The following is a 20,320-nucleotide window of genomic DNA, read 5'->3' as shown; positions in this document are numbered from 1 at the left end:
TCCTTCTGGGTGAGAGGAGAGAGACACAGGCTCACCAGGAACCCAAGGAACTGCCATTGGGATGATTTTGGGGGGCGGGGAACAAAAAGGCGAAAATGGGGCCAGTGCGGGCAGAGCCGGTCCTGGCAGGGCTCGGCTGCAGCACAGTGAACGCAGCACGAGCACAGCAGGCAGCGTTGCAGGACAGATGTGCGCAGGTATAAACACACTCCTGCCCATTTGAAATCAAACCCCTCCCAGTGCACAAGAGGATCCGAATTGCTCGGGACATTAATTTCACCCTTTTGTCTCCAGCAAGGTGGGAATGCAGCTCACTCGACGCCTCAGGGCTGGCTGGAGAGAGACAGAGGGGAGCAACGCAGGGGGAGCGGCTCTCGCTGCAGGAGGGAAATTGCATGGGGGTCCTCTGTCCCAGGAAAGGGGAAGGCAGAGAAGACCCTTCCCTGCTCTGCCACCACAGCCCGGGGGATCGGGGTGGCCAACAGGAAGGAAGATGGCAGTGCGGGTAGCAGATGTGGCCAAGCCCAAGCACCACAGAGCCATCCCCTCCCGGCACAGGGATGCTGCCACCCTCGGACCGTTCAGCAAACCTCGAAGAGGAACAGAAACCACTCCAGCCCAGCTGACCCCACTCCAGGGGCCTTGGTCCCATCAGGGATGCTATCACTGTCCCACCTCGAGGGGCAATTGAAGGCAGAAGTGCCAGGCAGAGCCGCAGAACAGTCCCCAGTGTCTCTGCAGATCTGCCTCCAGGCTGAACAGAGACTGGCAGGCACTTCGTTAACAAACCGATTAAAACCATCGTGGCTGTTGTCCCCTCCAACATAAAGAGCTGATGCGCTGGTGTGGCCCCAGACACTGCACCCATTCCTTGCTCTCACATGTTGCTGCTACGAGAACAGTCATAAACAGTTAAAAAAAAAAAAAAAAAGAAAGGAATCAGCAGATGAAATTACCAATCATCCTGCGTTCTTGCCAAGTAAGTTCACATCGGAGCCTCTTTCTTGGCTAGGATGAGGCAGCAAGGAAGAAAAATAGCTTTCCATGCAAAGTGGGGAAAGAAATGTACTTGGATTCCTCTGCAGAGCAACATCTCCCTGAAATCAATTTGTCCCAAACCCTACAGCTCTTCTGCTTATTGGCAACAGGACAGGTCATTACGAGTAACAGGGCTGAAATGGAGTCAATGAAAACAACCTCCGAGACGTGCTTGTTTAGATAGATGCTGCCCAGGAAGGTATTTTAATAATGGCCAGATTGCTATCGTTTAGGGTTTATAATGCACTCGGGATCAAATGTCCTGATATTTCAAACCCCTTCCTGGGGGCTTGTTTTATAAAAGAAAAAGAAAACAACAAACCTTAAAACAAGAAATAATAAATCAAGGAACCTCCGCAGCCCTTTCCCAGCAGCCCTCGACACGTCCTGCCGAGCTGCCGACATTCCTGCCCGCTTCGCCTGGGAGCCGGCCGCCATCCCCATGCTGGCAGCCCCAGGGCACGACCAGCACAGCCCTGGCTCCATTACTGCGGGACGTCGGCAAACCCGCAGCCATTGCCCTGCATGGGCAGAGCACCAAAGCTCGGGGCACCTGGGCTTGCGGGGCCAGGAATTAGCCATACTGGCACCAGCGACCTCCCAGCACAATAAATGCATTCAGCTAAACAAACCCTGGCAGAGAACCTGGCAGAGCTGCCGGTTCTGACCGTGCAAAAAGTCACGAGTCGGCCGGGAAAGGGAAAAAAGAAAGAGAAAGAGCAGGGAAGGGGAAGGGGAGCCGCCCGGAGAGCCACCGAGGAACCCAGGTTTTGGTCTCCTGACACATGTTCTCTAGTATTTTTCCACAGTAAAAGCAAAGAACTCCTGCCTTCCCCTGAAAGCCGAGTATCACTCGATCACACCACGCTGGAGCTGAAGCGTTAATGCCGCCATCGCAGCGCTCAGAGAAATGCCGACGAGGCGGCCAGTGTGGGGTCAATTAACAGTGTCCTCTTAAGGAGGGCTCCTTGCAGCACTGGGGGCCCGACGCTCTCGCCCCCAGAACACGCTCCGGGGAGGCGTCATCACCTTCTTGTGCTGCCTGTGGGGAACGGGGGCACAAATCCGACTTACGGCCGCACAAACCTGACGGCAGCGCTGCTTCCCTCGCCCCTCTCTGTCGCATCCCCAGGGTCTCCGGCAGATCTTAGGGAATTGCCCAAGAAGCCGCAGCCGGGACATGTGCTCCCCCCAGCAGCCAGCCCTGGCCCCGGGATGAGGGGGACATGGGCTGGGGGTCGAGCTGGGAGGCAAGGAGAGCTGGGGAAGCAGAGGGTCTCCAACCAGGCCACAGGACACAGCAAGCTTTCTGCACACATTAATCTTAGCAGAAATGGCATCAGGAAAGTTATAATCGAGGCAACTGCCATCGCTCCGTCCAGGACCCGCTGCTTCCCGGCACACAGCAAAGCCATGGACTGGCCGGACCCATCCCAGCGCTGGGCAGGACCTGCCAGGGATGGGCAGCACCGACCCGGGAAGGCTGAGCAGCACAAGGGCCTGGAAGCAAATATGTTTGTTTTTTTCTGGTGTGTTTTGCTTTGAAATTCTTTGGAAGCCCAACTGCAAACAAACGAGGACATTGTCTTGGGAAACACGTGGAGGCTGGAATCTTGTTGAGAAAACCCACGGGATCAGAAAGTCCTCGGAGGTCAGGGATTAGTCGCTGAGCAAGGTGGGTCCGCAGGGACCGGCAGCAGCCCCTGGATGAGAGTGCTGTCACTTCGGAGCAAAACCTGCCCTGGTCACCAGCCGTCCCCAGCCCTACACAGGCGGCAAGGCTGGGTCTGGAGGGGTCCAGGCCAACAAGGGCTGTCGGGGTTCATGGGGAACCTGCCCGGTGCTGCCCTGCTCACAGCAGAGATGCTCGACTGGTCTGAGCAGACACCGGGTGCCGGTGCAGCAAAGCCTCCGCGCACTCTGGAGAGCGGCTCTCCCCCTGTGCAGGGACGCGTGCATCTCTGTCCTTGAGTGTGAGCGGACGTGCGATGCCTGCCAGGATCCTCCCCAGTCAGAAACAGCTCTGGATTTTCACACAGAGCAGAGGAGAGGGAGAGAGAGGGAGAGCGGAAAGGGAGGAAGGACGAGACAAGTTCCCCTTGTTGCAATTCAGCGCTGTCAGGAAGGACGAGTCCTCCCCGGCACCGCTCCCATACCATCACATCTGTGCTTGTGCCCCATCCTCCCCACGGGGCTGAGTCCAGAGGGAGCTCCAGCAGGCGCTCGACACCCGGGAGCAGCCCCAAGGGACTCCAAGCACCAGGGGCTGGGTGGGAAGGTGCCACGTCCGAGTTCCCCGTGGGGATGGGGACAGGCTGGACCCCTGCCCAGTGAGGGGACACACCGCCCCCACACCTGCCCACAGCGGTTCAGCCGCTCTGCAGCACCAGGGGCTGCCTTGGCCATGCAGTGCGGCCACCAGCACTGGCGTCCTCCCTGTCACCTCCAAGCCAGAGCGGTGCCCAGGGCTTCCCAGCCACGACAGTCGGCTCCAACTGATGGCAGAGAGAAATAATTCAATTCCAACATTAGGTGTTGGTTTGTTTTTTTTTTTTTTTTCTAAAAGAAATAAATGAAAGACTTCACCAGCCTCTGATTTTTAGCATGTCCCTGGCAAAAGACCTGGGGGTAGGGAACCGGCCAGCTCAGATCAACTGAGAAAATCACTGCCTGTGAAAAATGTCCATGGGCAGCGCGGATTTCAGAACCAAGGGACAGTCACCATGAAGAAGTGCATCAGTACTCAAGACTGCGGGTAGAAAAAAAAGGTTTAGCCGTGCAAGGACCAGGGGAAAAGCAAAGCTTCGGAGTACAGTGGGTCTTGCCAAGCCCTGTTAATAGCATTCATTTAACACATCTCCCACCAACACAAGTGACACTAATCTCTCTGCAGGAAGGGAGCGGGGACACAGAGGCAGGGAAGCAGGGCTGGTATCAGAGCTGGGCTGTGACATCTCACCAGCCCAGACCTACCCCTGACAGCTGGGGGCTGCTAATTTCCAGCCCTTCAGCATCAGTCTTCCCCCATCAAATGCCAACTCAAGCCCCATTAGCAGCAGGCACCAGGGAAGCCCAACTCCTGCTGTTAGCAGATAATGCCATAAAGAAGCAAATAAAGAGGGAAACCACTAATTGGATTCATAGGTCTCTCCATCGTCCTGACAGAGAGGAGTGGGGGAGAGACATTATCTCCTCATCACAACCCTCAGCATCTGACCCAGGGCTGGGGGAAACTCCTTTCTCCAACGCCTTTGTGCTCACAAACAAACGCTGCTCCACAAGGACATTTCCCCACACGTCTCCAACCCATGGCAGCCCAGGAGAGGCCGCACGGGCACGAACGCAGCCTCGCACCGGCAGCCGCCCGCCAAATACAGTGCAGAGCCACACAGCCTGCCAGGAGCACACGGCAAAACTGTGTAAGGACCATTCCCTTGGGAACGAGGAATAAGAGCAACCGGCGCCACGTAGCCAACGAGCAGCTTGGGGCAGCCCCGCTCCCACCGCTCTGCATCCCACCCTGCCACAAACGGCACTCGCAGCACCCGCCGAGACACATCCTCAACGCAGGTCTCTGCCACCATCCCCACGGGAGGGCAGAGGTGGCAACTCCGAGCCAGTTAATGGAAGGGCTGAATGGAGGCCCTTCACCCCACCCTCCCCGGGCAGGAGGATGATCTGCCGGGAGACACACAGGAGCTGTGCTCTCACTCCTTCTGAGGTAGGTTGGATGGTCATTATTAATGCCACTTTTCCAGACGGCACACATCTGTCCAGGCAGCAGGTACCCACCAGAGCGCAGTCTGCAGGCAAGGAGGGTAATGGCACAAACACACCACAGCTCACATCTCATCTCCGGGCTGGAAATCAGTGCTGGGTGTGTGGTTGTGCTCCACAGCCCACACCTGAGGCCATTCCACACTTTGCAGCTCCTCTGCAACCAGCCTCCACCTGACAGCAGCAGGGACCATGCGTGGGAGCCAATGGTGCCCCCTTCCCCACGGATGGGAATGCTCCCGCCGTCCTGGGGCAAGGGCAGGTGCTTTCCCATCCTGGTCAGCTGAATTCCCCTCTTCCCACCCTGAGCTATCGCAGCTGATCAGGAGGCCAAGCAAAGCAAGGCACCTTTTCTTGTTTGGACTTGAACACGCTCTTATTATGAGCTGCCTTCCCCTCCTGACTGTAATTAAAAGGTCGTGTCTCAGATCAACTTACCGAAGCTGGAGTTGTCCAAACAACCGCCCCAAAAGCCCGCCAGGCCGACGACCTCATCTGGGTATGGTGGAGGGGCTGCGGTCAGTGCTGCAGGTCCTGATCCTGCACTGACACCTCACCACCACTCGCTCGTGGTCACGGTGGTTGCTCCTCCTGCAGCCACCTCGGTTCACGAACTGGGTCACCATCCCTGGGGCTGCTGCACCCTCAGCCTCGCGCCATCCACAGCCAGGTGGAGGCACCCCGGAAAGCTCGGGACCCTCCCAGTGCGGGGACCCAGCTGTGGAAAGGGACCCGGGCAGACTTCAGGAACACCCCAAAACCTCCCACCTGAACCCCAGAGGCTCCTCTTCCCCTGGGCCAACCCACAGCTCACGTGCCATCCAGGAGCCACGGTCTCCATTGCAACTCCCAGCTGCGGGAAATTACAACATAAAACTGAGCCTGACAGGAAAAAGTGCGCAGCTAGAGCTTTACGTGATGCTGCCGTCTGCCCCGCCGGTGAACTACGGGGAGACCAAACTCAGCCCGAGGAAGCCTTAAGAGAGGAGCCAGGAGGAGCACGCAAAAGCAGACCTCTTTAAGCCATTTGGGGGGGAGCGGAGAGCAGAGCCAAGCCCTGTCCTGCCTAATTTCAGGCTATCGCCTGCAAGAGCAAAGGGTGAGGCCTCTCCCTAAAAATACACACTGCCCTAAAAATACACAGTGCAAGCTTAAATTAACTGTGCTGCACACACCCTCGGCAGGGTGCAGCGGCTGGAGCCTGCAGCGCCCCAGCCCCAGCGTGGCCCAAGGGGCGGCAGGGGACCAGCGGGTCCCTGGCTCATGCCCCCCATGGCAGCCAGGGCTTCGGCCAGCTCCCCCAGCACCATGACATTGCCCTCGTCAGAGAAACGCCCTCGGCTCCGAGATCCACCCAAGACCTTTACTCATTTGCAAAGATCGGTTCGTACACGTTCATCTAATTTGCGAGGTTAGCTATTGCTCATCACAGAACACCACCCATGTCTGCAGAGAGGGGGGTCCCTCTTGCATCAGGCCCCGCAGTCTCCCTCTGGAAGCACCCCTAATTTCAGGGGGCAAAAGACCGCAGGAAGATGACGCCAGGGAAGCTGAGGGTTGCAAAACCTGATGGTGACACACTGCAAACCCTGGACCCCTCCAATCCCACCCTGACTGATTTGGTCTGTGGTTTCATAGGATAAAATCAGCCACAGTACAACACCAAGAGCAGTTTCCCACATCCCGGCTGTACGGCTATGGCATCCACCCACCTCCCCTCTTGGGGGGACCCCACCAACCCCACTGCACATGCAACAGCACCCATGAAAGGCTCCTCCAAGCCCACAGCTTCCGCTGGGACCCCTCACCAGGCAGAGGCTCTCGGGAGAGTGGGCACAGGCCTGAGTCAAAGAGCACCGAAATCCCAGCAAGCAACTCTTCCTCCCATTCTGACTGCTGAACTGGGACCAGCAAGCCCAAACAGGAGACGGAGCTGTAACCACACTCATTACAGCCGGGTAGACACAAGTGGAATGAAACCACCATCTGCCACTCACACCGGTGACTCATGTGGCACTTTTTGGTCGAGATTTTGCTCTCAGTCACTACCTGGGGTGAGGACCAACTCCTGGTTTGGCCAGAGGAACATGGGGCAAAAAACAAGAGAGGAAGAAATGAGAACTACCAATCCCGAAGCAGCTACACAGGTACCATCTCTGCTCCTCACTGCATCATTTTTCCTCATAATACGTACACAAGGAAACCAAAAAACTTGCTAAAAACAATAAGAGGAAGGAAAAGGAAAGCCAAAAGCTATGTTTGTGCTGAAGCCTTGGTGCCTGGCCCCATGGAAAGCTGCCTCCTACCAAAATACACCCCTGCTTCACCCACTGCTGGCTGTGGACGCTCAGGCTGTTGAAAGGAGACAGGGACTGGGGGAGCAAGGACTGGGAACAAGGCTCAAAGGGGAGCAGGCACTCACGGTGCAGGCTGAGGGAGATGTTGATGGAGCGCTCCTCCACGAAGCCCTTCAGGTTGGGGATCTTGGCACACTTGAGGATGGTCTGGGAGGCACTGTCACCCACGTGAACCCAGCACACCGTATCCTCAATGTAGTTGAAATCCATGGCCGTTGTCTGCTTGGCGCTGGTGGGGGTGATGTTGGGCACAGGGGCTCCGCTCAGGTAGGTGGCCAGGATGTTCTGGGAGTTGGCGATGAGCAGCACAGGAGGACGGTCCACGGGCTCTGGCAGGGAAAGGAGGGGAGAAGGGCGGTCATGGCAGAGCACCCAAAGCTCATGGCTGCAACGCTGCATCAGCCTGGCCCTTCTGTGACAATGAAAATAAGGCCCTGACATGCAGCCCAACATGCGCAAGAAGGCGGTAGCACAGGACAGTCCTCAGGGCTGAGCACCCTGACCTGCGGGCAGGGGTACTCAAATGGCAGGAGGCCACAGTTTACAGAGCTGCCCACAAGCAGCACGCTTCTACCGCCAAGGATCTCACCATTCTTGGCTTTGCAGGATCTGTTATCAGGCTGCAAGAGGTACCCTTCAACACAGCTGCACGTGTAGGAGCCCTCTGTGTTGGTGCACGTCTGGCTGCAGGTCCCATAGACGGTGCATTCATCAAAGTCTGGAAAAGAAGGCAAAAACCCCCAACGTTTGGACAAGCGAACGTCTCTCCCTGGCTGCCTTAAGAGGGAACGAAGGCTCCCCCTTTTCTCCAAGGCAGAGCTGCAGGGGACGCTATGATCCCCAAACCCAAGGGTCAGTCACAATGGCCTCCAGAGGAATACCTGTCCGACATCACCTCACCACACCTGTGGCAGCCCCCAGCTTTCTGCTCCAGCATCTGCAGCACGGCAGCAAGAGGACAATCCCTGCCTCACAGCTGAGCCTTTTCAAGGCCTAATTATCCACTGCCCCTCCCCCCCACTCTGCAAAATCTGCACCTAAATTTCCAGTCTGAATTTCTCTAATCTTCAGCTTCCAAACCCCTGGCTTGTGCGCTGCTCTTTCTTCTGCCAGATGAAAGAGCTGTCTCCACCAGAGAGCTCTTGCCCCCAGAGGTGCATGCAGGAGCTGATAAAGGCCCCTTTCACCTCTGCTCAGATAAATGAAAAAGACGGAGCCGCTGCAATCTCTCACTTCCAGACTTGTTTCCAGGCATCGCATTGATCTGATCACTCCTCGCTGACCCTCTCCTATTTTCTGGCATCCTTTGAGGCACGGACACGGGGAGCACACACAAGCCCAGTGATGGCCCCTCACTCTGTACACAAAGGCAAAGCCTTTTCCCTACTCCCTCCCAATATTCCTCACTCAGGCCCGGGGAGGTAGAGTCCCATCCTGTCAGCCCCATGTTCCCCTCTGAAGGTCAGGGTCTGCCAAGCCCCAGGTGCCTCCAGCTGCATGGCCAAGTCCCAGCACCACTGCCGAGACAGCGGCATCGGCCACAGCCCAGAGGAGCCACCGGCACCGTGCCAGGGGTGACGGCGCTGCCTGCCCCGTACCGACCTTTGCAGCTCCTCCTGTCCTCAGCCAGCTGGAAAGAGTTGTTGCAGTAGCAGACTGGTCCACTCAGCGTCGGCACGCAGTGGTGCTGGCAGCCCAGCGCCGTGCAGTTTGCTAATTGTTCTGAAGAGACAGGGAAGACAGAGGAGAGAGGATGTCACCGAGGGATGCTGGGGTGAGGGATAGGATGGACACCCAGGTCCCGGCACTCGGTGAAGGGGACCCCCAGGCACCCCACCAGGCTCTGCTGGGGGCCTCCATGCTGTTCCTGGTGGGGAGGGAAGGACCGAGACCCTCAGCTGAGGGAGAGGAGGCCATAACAGATATGTGGCTGCTCCACAAGACAGGGGTCTGAGCAGCCCCAACCGCCCCCCAGAGCCAATGACTTGATGCTGCTTCCCACTGGGAGCTCGTTTGGCCATGGCCACCAAGACCCATCCACCCCTCACACAGGAGAGCAGCATGGACCATGGCACTGGGGTATGCTGAGGGACACGGATCCCAGAGAGGCTTCGGGGTGAGCTTATCCGCCACGTCCTCTCTGCAGCAGCTTCCCTCTAACCAGGGCTGCAGGGAGCCTGGCAACTGCGCTGCCACCAGAGAAGCAGCAGCACCAGCAGCGGAGGAGCACTCGCACCACAGAGCCTGGCGCTCACAGCCGCCCGTCCTGCTGGGAGGCAGCACCGCCAGCGCCAGGGTCAGGGTCGGGCCGCTCCGGGCGAAGCTGGGACCAGAGCCACGGCCGCCTGGCTCACCACCTCCCGTGGGTTCATTAGCAGTCACAATAATCACCAATAAAGCCCCCACCTGCCCGGTGCTGCCCACGGGCAGGGGGAGGCCAGGGCTGCCTGCCTCACTCTGTCGATAAACAGGAGCAGCCTCCAACTCCATCAAGGTCATTTAGCAACGGGTCAGCTTGGCCTGCTGCAAGGGACGCGCTGGCAGCCCTTTTGGGGGGGGGGGGGGGGTTGGTTTATGTTGGGTTTTATTTCCTTCTCTTCCCTCCTCTCCCTGCCCGACCTGGTCACTTGGGTGCTCGGAGGTCATTGAACTGGGTCCCAGGAAATCTGCCGGTGGAGGCCTCGGGCCTCTCCAAACCAAAACCACTCGGCCCTTCCCAGGTCCCCCTTTGCGGCCGGGGCTGCGGTGAAAAACCTGCCCTTCGCATGCGGAACCGTTTAATAAGCCAGGCAGGGCCGGGCCGAGTTGTTTACAAGGTTTATCAGCTTTGGCAGGCCCAGCTATCCATTTCAGATTCTTATCTCTCAGCTTTAAGCACTGTGTGCATCCAAAAAACAGAAAAAAAACTCAAGAGCACCGGGTCTGCAGGAGGGGGACAATGGGGGGCGTTTCAGCACGGAGGCCCCGACGGCGTTTCCACCTCGGTGGATGCCTGCAAGGGCAGCAGAGGGTCCTCAGCACGTCCCCACATCTCTGCAGGGGCACCTCTGTGGGACAAACCACCCGCTGCTGAGGGAGCAAGCGGCGCGGGCACTGGCCCAGCACTGGGGGCAGCGGGACAGGTAGCCACAGGGCTCCAGCAGCCCGAGCATGAACCGGGGTTACTGCTCCTCTCCCCAAGCCTGGGGCGGAGGCAGGCTGGGGCTGGGGCTCGCGACCAGCTGTGAGGAAATGCCTCCCCAGGGCGGCACCGGCAGCTCTGCCCGTGCTGGCCAGTGAGCAGGGGGCACCGCAGCATCCGACACAAGCGCTGGCGAGGGCTTGTGTCTCCAATGTGCCCAAACTTGCGAGCAGTAACTGTCCTGACATGGGGCCTGCCTGCGCCCAGCCCTCATCACACGCTGCCCAGCTGTGAAAAATCAGATCCCATTTAAGTAACGAGAACTATTAGCCAAATATTAATTGTCAGCTCGGGCACAGCTGCAGAAGCCGCCCTGTGCTCCTCCCGTGAGAGCCATGGCTGGGCGTGAGGGAGCCTTTGGGGCAGGGTGTCCCAGGGTTGGGCTGAGTGGGGCAGGAGCCCCCCGCCTCGGGCAAAGGAAGGGCTGGGGAGATAAATCGGGCTCGCTGCTCGCCCGGAGCCTGCAGGGACCCGGCTCCAGGGGTCAGCCCAGGACACACGTCCCTGCACGACTAATCTGCACACCAGCAAGCCGGCGCACACTGATTTAAGGAGAGTTTTCCAGCAGGATTAGCAACAGGGGACAGGCTCAGAGGGGGGACAAAGCTCCTGGAAATTAGGAAAAAAACATACCAGTATCTCTTATCTGAACCAGAACCCCAGTCCTCCAAGCTTTTAAACCCAGGAGACAATGCAGCTATTTAATGTCCTGCAGGCTCAGGAATGACGGGCATTTCACTTGCAAGCGGCTCTGGCTAATCTCTGGATCTGCTACCGGCCAGCCCAGCGCTGAGCTGCACCGTGTCGGCTGTGCTTGGCTGGGAGATGGGAGCATGGAGCGTGGTGGCACCAGCACGAAGCCGTTAAACCAACATGGGGCTCATGCCGAACAGCCAGAAACTGGGGACAAACAGGGACCTTGTGACCCTGACTATGGAAGGGGAGGAAAGGAGGCAAGGGCAGTATCTCTCTGACCACGACCCCCCTTGACACCTACCCCGACAGTGTGGCCCCTCGTCGGAACCATCGAAGCAGTCGTGGAGCCCGTTGCACAGTTTGCTCATATGTATGCAGAGCTCCGTGCCCAGGCAGTTGTACTCGTTGGGCTGGCATCGGGACACCTTGCTCTGAGGACCTGCAAGACAGCAAAAGGCAGAACCGTCACCAAAGGGAGAGCACGACGGCTCTGCAACCCCATCGCCCACAGCTAACACCCTCCCCAGCTCTCCCTGCAGGAACCTCATCAACAGACACTGGATTTCCCTTTCAAAGCAGGCGGACCGCTGCCGGGCGCTGTTCCCCGGGGAGGAAAAGCATGCCCCATCTGGAGTGAACTTTCGCTTTTCCATTGCCAGTGAGTGAAATAGAAGGAGACCCAGAACAGATGGGGACCCTCTGCCCAGCCCCAGAGACTGCCATCGGAGGACAAGCACCTCCCCAAGGGAGGTGACCCCAGACCTCAGCACCCCCAGACTCCCCGTTTCGAGCTCCCACGGGTCACGTCCGCTCTGGGCTGCCCGGACACACGGCTCTGGGCCCCCCTCACTGCTGGGAGGGCCAGGGAACATGGGGTCGGACAGAGCCGAGCACCCGAGCACAGCCACCACAGCCCCCCATCACCCCAAGCGCTCCCTTGGGTGCCAACATGCTCTTTATTGAGAGGCCGCTGTGCAGGCAGGCCTGTAGGGGGTCGTTAAGAACCAGGGCTACGCAACATAAGGAGACTTAATCTCCATTATTAACTAGAAAAATTACAAAGGAAGCAAGGCTTTATTTTTAAGCTTCTCTGAAAAGAAGCATGGCATTGAGACAAACAACAAAATACACCATAAATCGATTAACATCCTGAAACCCCGTTAAAAGCAGCGTCACTTTGAACACTGCTTCACCCCGGGCTGGAAGGCAGCTGTCTGGGGGTGACAGGGTGACGCACTGACAGCAAGCCCCAGCACAGCGCTGGCATGGCACAGATTCGGCGTCCGCAGCCCACTGGCACGGCACAGCACAGCACACAGACCACAGAGCGTGGCAAAGCCCAACTCCCCTCTGCAGGCTCTCTTCTCCCCTCCTCCCTGGCCCCAAACCTAAGTTTGGCTTTAGGGCTGAACACGCAGCGTTTCGCCAGCTCTGGCTGGAGCCGCCAACAACGCCTCTGCTGAGTCAACGGCAGCACGCAAGCAAAAACACTAAAATCCCATTTTACGGGGAGACAGTGGCTGCTTGTGCCCTGCTCTCACATCAGCAGGGACAGTGGCAGAAATAGCTCCCTGAGCTCCCTGCAGACCACCCCATCCTCTGCTGCAGGCGAAGTGCCAGGTGAGCACCAAGAAGGGCACCTGCAGCACATCATGCACTGAGCACTTTGTCCAGGCTTGGTCCTGTTTTAGACAGCTATTGAGACCGGCAGTCACCTTCATCTAAGACTCCACTGATGGAGTTTGTCCTAAATAAGCTTAAACTCTCCTTGGAGAGGAGCGTTACATCACACAGCATGCAGAGTCCAGCCCAGCACTCCACATGCCAGCGCATCCCCATCCGGCACCATTCCTGCCATGCCAATGCACTCCAGCCAGCAAGGGCTCGGTTTCACTCCCTGCAAGCTGTCCTTGCCGAGCTGCACTCGACGTGCTTTTACCCGTAGCGTGCAGGATCACAGGAGGTGCTACTCCAGTGGGGCTGAAAGCTCAGCAGCATATGTGGCTGCAAACCCCAGGGGAGGGACATCAGGACCGCAGACACCCCGGGCAGACGGGGGCTCTTACCTCCAGCCCATCTTCCCCCCAGTGCTGCACTGGCGCGTCTCCCTCAACCTCGTCTCCCACTGCCCCCCTGCACCGCAGCCCCTGTTCACATAACCGGAGACCAAGGGCAAAGCCTGGGGGTGGCTGCTCTCAGACGGAGCCTTCTCCAGTGTAGCCTGAGCCCCTTCTGCGGGAGGGGCCTGCGGGGGCACTGCCCCAGGGACAGGCAGGACTTGTGCCGCCGGCACTGCCTGTGCTCCCCAGGGCTCAGCTGGCAGCGAGGAGGGCGAGGGAGGAGGAACCCATCTTGCTCTGCTGGGCAAGGGCCAAGGGGAGTTTGGACGAGGGATGGATGGGACCTGCTGGCTCCGACGCCGTGGTTCTCCTGACCCTGCGCGACACCCCTTAGCACATCCCAGCAGACGCCTTCACACACCCACCCCTCCGTCCTCCAGACTATGATAAACGACAAATTGCTACTCCAGGAGCAGACAGGGCAGGATGGGTTTCTCCTCTGCCCTTCCCAAATGCACCAAAGCCTCCGCAGAACTAAAGCCCAACAGGAAACCGTCCACAAGCCGCCCCACAGCCCGGCACGCTGCGGCTCCCACAGAGACGGGCAGGAGGTTCCCATGGCAGGAGCAGCCCACGAAAGCCCCCACTAAGAGCACACAGCCACCGCACTTTGCAGAAAGGTTCCCCAACCCGCCACGGTGAAATCCTCATCCCCTTTCGTTTGTCCATTTTGTGCCAAGTGAGTAACTCGGGGCTGTTGACACACACGTTGCCCCTTCTTGCACAAGAGGTGCCCAAAGAACGGAAATCTAACTGGCTCCAGATGCCAGATTGCTCCCCGGCAGACAGGCTGCGTGTCAAACGTGTTCCAGTCTGTTTCCAGTTAGCCAGCTGGCTCAGCACTGGGCTCGGCCACGATGGGCGATACGGAGCTCGGGACTACCAGGCTCCGTCACAGCCGTCAGGGACGTGGGTGTCCCCCTCCCCAGCCCCAACCCAGGGCACCCAGCAGACGATCTGCAGGAGAATTTCTCACCAGATGCTGTTTTATGGCTTTTGTTTTTCACAGAGGGCTGAACAGCAACTCTGTCTGGGCACCAAGTAATTGCAAATTAAGGGTTAATTAAGTAGTATCAATATACGGGCCGAAAGAATGAAGGCACTGAAATAAAGTGCGCAGTTCATCAGTCAAAACTGATCTGCCGTGTCCATTATTCCCCTGCAAAGAGCCTGGATCAAACTACTTATCACAAACAGGGCAGGATTAATCTACGAGCCACTTTGTTTGCTTTTGACTGTGTTGGTGCACTAATAAACGAGCCAATTTATTACATTTGACAAGCTTGTGGTACACCCCAAGGAGCTGAATTTAACCTCCGAAAACCATTTGGAAAAAAAAAAAAAAAGAAAAAAACAGACGAAAAGAAGAAAAGCAGTTCTTCCTCCTGTACACGCAGCCTGCAGTTGGTTTGGCAGCAGCCCAAAGAGACACAGATGTGGGGGGAATGGGACAAGGGAAGGGGCAGGAGGAGCCAGCAGCAGGATGGTCCCACTCAACCCACCGGGACAGACTGCAGCACCAGCAGCTCAGCACCGGCTGAGCTCGGGCAGGGAAGGACCCGGTGCTGCTTCCCGGCTGCAACTGGTGCCAGCACCACGGGAAGAGGAGAGCAAAGGCTCTGCAGACAATGGGCTCACTCGAGACACGTCCGAACCCAAGCAGGACCAACGCCACTGACAGGTCCAGATCCAGCACTCAGCCCGATGAACTGTTTGATGCCGAATCCTTGCAAACACCCTGGTGACCGAAGGCTACGGATCCACAGACTCATCCGCAGCGAAGCAAACGGTGTCACACAGCCAGAGATCGCGCGCCGGCAGCTCGGCCGTCCCACTGGTGGGCAAACCCCCAGCTTGGCCAGGGCACCCAGCTGAGCTGGGAGAGCTGCAGGCACGAGGTCAGCCAGGGCACAGCCGCCAGATGACAGCCATAGCTCAGCCACAGCAAATTCATTTCTCAGAGCCCCTCATCTCCTTTGATTTTCCACAGGATGGAGGCTCTTGTCCAAGTTTTTTTTTCCCCCAGGAAAGCTCCGTGGAGTGAAAAACCGACTGACCGGGCAAGAACCGGGTAGGAGCCACTCACACAGACATGCACACAGCACCAAGCTCGGAAAGGGAACTCTTCCTATGCTCAGCTAACATGTAAGCAAAGCCAGCAAATACTTAAAAGGATTCCCCAGGGAGGAAAACCTCGCACATAATAGACAGCATTTCAAGAGACTCTGACATGAGTACATTAGCGCAATGTAAATAACGCTGCCACGCTGCCAGGGTGTGAAAGGGTGCGCCAAGCAGCGTGCAAGAGCTGTGTTTGCAGCCTGGGCTTTAAAAAAAAAAAAAAAGGAGATTAAATAATAGTAATAAAAGTCATTCTCTCCCTGCCAAAAAGATAAGGAGGATGAGAGCCTGCTGGAAGCCCCGGTGCCGAAGTGGCGTGAGAAAAGCTTGCCTGGCAATCCCAGAGATACTGGGCTCCGCGCCCTGCGTGTGCCGACAGGTTGGGCTCCCCTCGCGCAAGCCTGGGCAGGAGCAGGCAGAAGCAGGCAGGAACCTCCGTTCACAGCCCCTGCATGTGGGAAAGGCACAGGCAGGCGCAGGCGAGCACTGGGCCAGACCTGCACCAGCACCGTGCCAAGCGCTGCCCTGCCACCGGTGTGGAGGAGCCGGCAGTGACAGCCGCTGACCCCAACTCCAAGTGCCGGAGGGCACAGCATCCTTCTGGCTCCCTCCTGGTGCTCTCGGGGTTGGGGATGCTTAAAGCGGGAACTTGGGGAAGGTGAGCAGAGTCCCTTAGGAAGGTGAAGCCCCTCCAGGTCCCCAAATCTCAGCTGGGGAGGGAACGGCTCCCCAGGAAAAGAGCGTTTCCAAAGTTTAGGGTGTGTGGTGGTGATGGAGACTCATGCACTCTGTCCCACGTGTGGTGGCAGGGCAAGAAGGGAGGAAATTCTGGGCTTTGGTCCGTGTTCACGGCCCCGCTGCCAAGGTCACCGATGCTTTCCCGTTCCCACCGGGGCAGCAGCAGCCAGAGCAGTTGGGTGCAGCTCCGCGTTCCCCGTCCACAGGGGACCCTCGGCCAGCCCCCACCAGTGGTGCCTTCGCAGCAAAGAAAGAGGAAGAGGATGGGGGAAAAGCACCTGAGGGGTCTGTTTTCCATTCACCTGCCCATCAGGACAGGGGGTGGTGAAGCGGACACAGTGGAATGCAGCAAGCGGAATACATCAATCAGGACGGATTTCTTCCAGCTGGGGACGGGCCTCCGAGTCCTCCCGCAGTAATTTTCCAGGGCTGCTGATTGACTGGAGCCAGACAGCCCATCCCAGCCCCCTCATCCCTCCCACGGAGGGGACGGTTGCATCATTTTGCTTTAAGAAATAAATAACCCTGGTGCCGAACCAGAAACTGCTTTGGAGGAGACCTATATGCCAAGTGCAGTGGGAAGTGGGAGGCTGGGAAGGATCTCCGAGCCAGAGGATGAGAGGATTTTGCCGGTCGCTGGTGAGCAGCGGCAGGGATGAACCCGGCTGTGACCATCCTGATGGCCCGGCACCTCGAGGCTGCTTTCCTGGCACAGTAAAACGACCTCACGAGGCTGTTCCCATGAGGCAACAAGGGCAGCACAGCTTCCCTCATCATATGGAGGGAGAAACAGGGACAGGGGGGGAGGTGGTTCCTCACTCCAGCCCAGCCGGAGCAAAGCCCCCGGCACAGCGCGGTGCGGCAGGACTGGCACACCCACAGACCCTGGGTGCCAGCACGGCTCTGGCTTGCTCCCCCATGAAGACACACACGCCCCATCCCCAACCCCTGCGCCCCGTCTAACCCAGCCCGATTCCCTGTTTGCTTCTGGAGAGACCCGAATGCCCCATCTGGGGCAGAGGCATCCCCAGCACCGGGACCACCGGCTCCTCTGTGGCAGCAAGGCTCCAACAGCCCAGGACAAAACCAGCAAAACCAACACAGCATCCTAATCCAAACACATCTGGGGAAAGCTGTGTGGCCTTTCCAGCTGTTCCCCAGAGCTCCCAGAGATCTCCTTCCTCCCTTCGACCCAGCCCTCACCCCAAGCACCCGTTAAACACCAGGCACCGGAGGCACTGGAGGCTCAGTCGCCCGAGGAAGGGATGCTGCTGTGGCAGAGCTGACCCCATGCCCCCACCCGGCTCGCTGCGTCCTCACCTCCAGGACTCTGCTTTCCTTGTGGAAACCAATTTTGATGGAAACAAAGCATAAATCAGTGATACCCCGTTCCCAGGAGGCTGTTTTGTTACGATGGATCACGGTCCCGGAGCCAGAGGCCCCGGGAGCAGCGGTGAGGGAGATAAAGGGAGGACGGAGAGACGGACGGCTTGGACCCCTGCCACGAGTGGTACCCACCCCCCTGAGGTGCTGCGGACTCTGGGTACTACGGGAGAAACAGGAGCTGAGGTAGAGCGGTTGTGCGATGCTGCCTGTTTGGGACCCTGAAACGACTGTGCAATGAGAGAGTGGATGAAACAAAACCAAAGAACATTATTAGGAAGGAAAGGCATACATACATATATCGGGTGATTCATCCGAGCCATCCGGACAATCCTTTTCCCCGTCACAGCGCCAGCCCTTAGATATGCACGTAATCTGATCTTTGCATGCAAACTGTTTAGGGCTACATGTCTTCGGTGCTGGATGAGAAAAGAAATAATGATAATAAACAAGATCAGTTTCTTCCCAAAGACAAGTTATTTAAAAAAAATAAAATTTAAATTAAGGACTAGATTGCTTTTAGTTTGATTTCTTCCTAATGGCTCAGCAAAAGTTTTAGCCTGGCATCAGATCCATCAACCTTGCCCCTAAGGAAAGGAGAAAATTTAAACTGAAGCATTAATTACACTGCGAGAAAACAGGAACTGAGATCCATGATGCGCTAACAGATTTTAAAGATCATTTAACTTGGATGAATTAGCTCCTGGGAGCCAAAGGCGGTTTATTTTCTATGCTAGACAGTAAAAAAGACATGGAAAAAAATAAGAAAACCCAAATGAGGACAAATTAAAAAGTAACATTTTTAAATCACAAAGACAGCACCAGCAGCAGGATGGGTTTTCCATCCATACTGCACCCAGGAAACGCACATGCAGGGCTAGGACGGTGCTCCCGGGGAGGGTTGGCAAAATAAAACAAAAGTCATAACAAAATCCAGCAGGAAAAACGAAAGCACTGAACTGGCCTGACCCCCGGGATGGGACAGGGCTGGGAAGAGCCCCCATGCCCTCCTCCCAGGCGGCTGCGGACTAGGGGGGCTCTGCCTCCCCCGAAACTGGCACCTCGAGGAGGCTGGCTGCAATGAGGGCGTCACTGCACCCCCCCGAGCAGAGGCTGCTATGGGGGGTCTCTGCCCTCCCCTCCCCCAGCAGAGCCCGCCCGATCCCCCTCGCCGAAGGGCCGCAGTCGGGAGGGAAGGCAGAGACCCTCGCCCATCCCCAGCACTGCCGCGCTGCGCTTCGCCTGTCAGCCGCCACTGCGCCAGAGTCTCTTTTGGCCAACCCACGCTGGGGGGGGGGGGGGGGCAGTGCCAAAGCTGAAAAAATGCGTATGTAGCCATCCTGGTAACACAGATGGGGGTACCAGAGCTGCCATTCGCAGGGGATGCTGCGGCAGGGCCGCAGCTGGGAAGGGTCGAAGCAGCGAAGCCGTGTCGGCTTCGAAGCTGACCAGCCGTGCCGGGGGCTCTCAGGCGGGGGCCGTCGCCCTGGCACGTGGCAGACCGCGGTTCCCGCAGCCTCCCCCCGGCTCTGGCATCTTCTTGCTGGTCTGTAGGCATTTCCCTTTCTTCCCAGGGATGCAGCTCGCTGCGGCGAACGCTTCCCCGCCGACTGCAGCTTTTGCTCTGAACAGCGAGCCCTTGGGAAGGCAGGAAATCTTGAAAACCCAATGAAACGCAACCGTAAGTGTTTGTTAAAAGCAAAGGCAGTCAAACACACTCAATTCCCTAAACCTTTATTCTGTGTCATCCCTAGTCTTATGCTAAATTCCCTGCTCCAAGGATCTGCTTAACTTTTTCCTCAGCCCACGGAACAGGGTGTCTCTGCGTCTCCCTCACTGCAGCTGCACCAAGCAGCGCCACGGCCAGGAGCCTCTGCGAATGCTGCAGCTCATGCGTTTCACAGCCCAGTGCGCCCACGGGCTCCCGGCAGGCAGCAACAGTGCCGTGATTTCTCCGCAGCTCCTGCCACAGGAATTGCCGCAACCAGGTCCGGGCAGCTTCTGCCTGGTCTGCAGTGGGGATGCTGAGAGGGAAGAGGATGGGCAAGGTCCAGTCCTCAGTCCAAATCATGGTTCTTGAAGGGTAGGAGGGACCTTTCCCCACCGTGTAATGCTAATGATTCCTCAGGCCTGCAAAAGAGTTTTGTCTGATGTCATTCAGTTTGACTGAGCAGTACCACCTTCTACAAACCTCGCTGCCCTTCTCTCTGTAAAGCGTCGGCAGCATTGGAGCGTTGCTCAGTGGGAGAGGCTTGACACCGCGACAGGGAGCTCAGCGCAATCAAGATGGAGACTGGACGTATCAAAATGGATGAAACATCCCTGGTTATGAGCAGATGCCTCCCCCTCCACCACCACCACCACCTTCTTTTGGCGAGGGATGTCTTGCAGACCAAACCTGTCCCCTTCCTCCTGCGGGACACGGCAGCGCAGGGCTGGCAGTGTGGGGACCAGCACCTCCTGCAACCAGCTCTCTGCCGAAGCCGGCTCCGCCGCCCCCTTTTCCCGCAGGAGCTCATCTTCCGCCTCCACCTCCCAGCCACAAGCACACCAAATGCAAGATTCATTAACAAAACCACAGCAAAGAAACGACACTCCCTTGGTTTTCCTGCTCTCCCTCACCCTCCCAGGTCTCCAGCAACCACAAAGTGACCTACGGCTGCCGCAACTGCCCAACCAACCACAGCCAGCACCCAGGAACCCACCAGGCCAACAGTGGCCACCATCTCCACCGGGTCAAGCTCAGCCTCTGACCTGCCTCCTGCCCCTGAGGGGAGCAGGGAGACCCCCAGCAAGAGGAGGGCAAACGCCCGGCACATGTTCCCCAGCCCACTGCCCCGTCCCAGCCACTCGCTGCGGGGCTGCATCTGCACAAGAGGAGAAACCAGAGCCCAGACGGGATCTTGTTT

General features: G+C 57.7%; 1 protein-coding gene across 1 annotated transcript in view; it reads right to left on the bottom strand.

The window, feature by feature from the left end:
- Positions 1 to 20,320, bottom strand: part of LRP1 (LDL receptor related protein 1) — an 89,448-nt gene that overhangs the window by 54,004 nt on the left and 15,124 nt on the right. Inside the window, exons 2-6 of the mRNA XM_082496382.1 lie at positions 17,708 to 17,830; positions 11,351 to 11,488; positions 8,775 to 8,894; positions 7,762 to 7,890; positions 7,238 to 7,501 (exon numbers count right to left, since the gene is read on the bottom strand). Of these exons, the coding sequence (XP_082352508.1) occupies positions 7,238 to 7,501; positions 7,762 to 7,890; positions 8,775 to 8,894; positions 11,351 to 11,488; positions 17,708 to 17,830 (774 nt within the window). The remainder of the gene's footprint in view (positions 1 to 7,237; positions 7,502 to 7,761; positions 7,891 to 8,774; positions 8,895 to 11,350; positions 11,489 to 17,707; positions 17,831 to 20,320) is intronic.

This window comes from Vanellus vanellus (genome assembly GCF_965231255.1).
Source record: "Vanellus vanellus genome assembly, chromosome: 28".
Lineage (NCBI taxonomy): Eukaryota > Metazoa > Chordata > Aves > Charadriiformes > Charadriidae > Vanellus > Vanellus vanellus.
The sequence above is the reverse complement of the archived record's forward strand: the minus strand, read 5'-3'. Positions and strand labels throughout refer to the sequence as shown.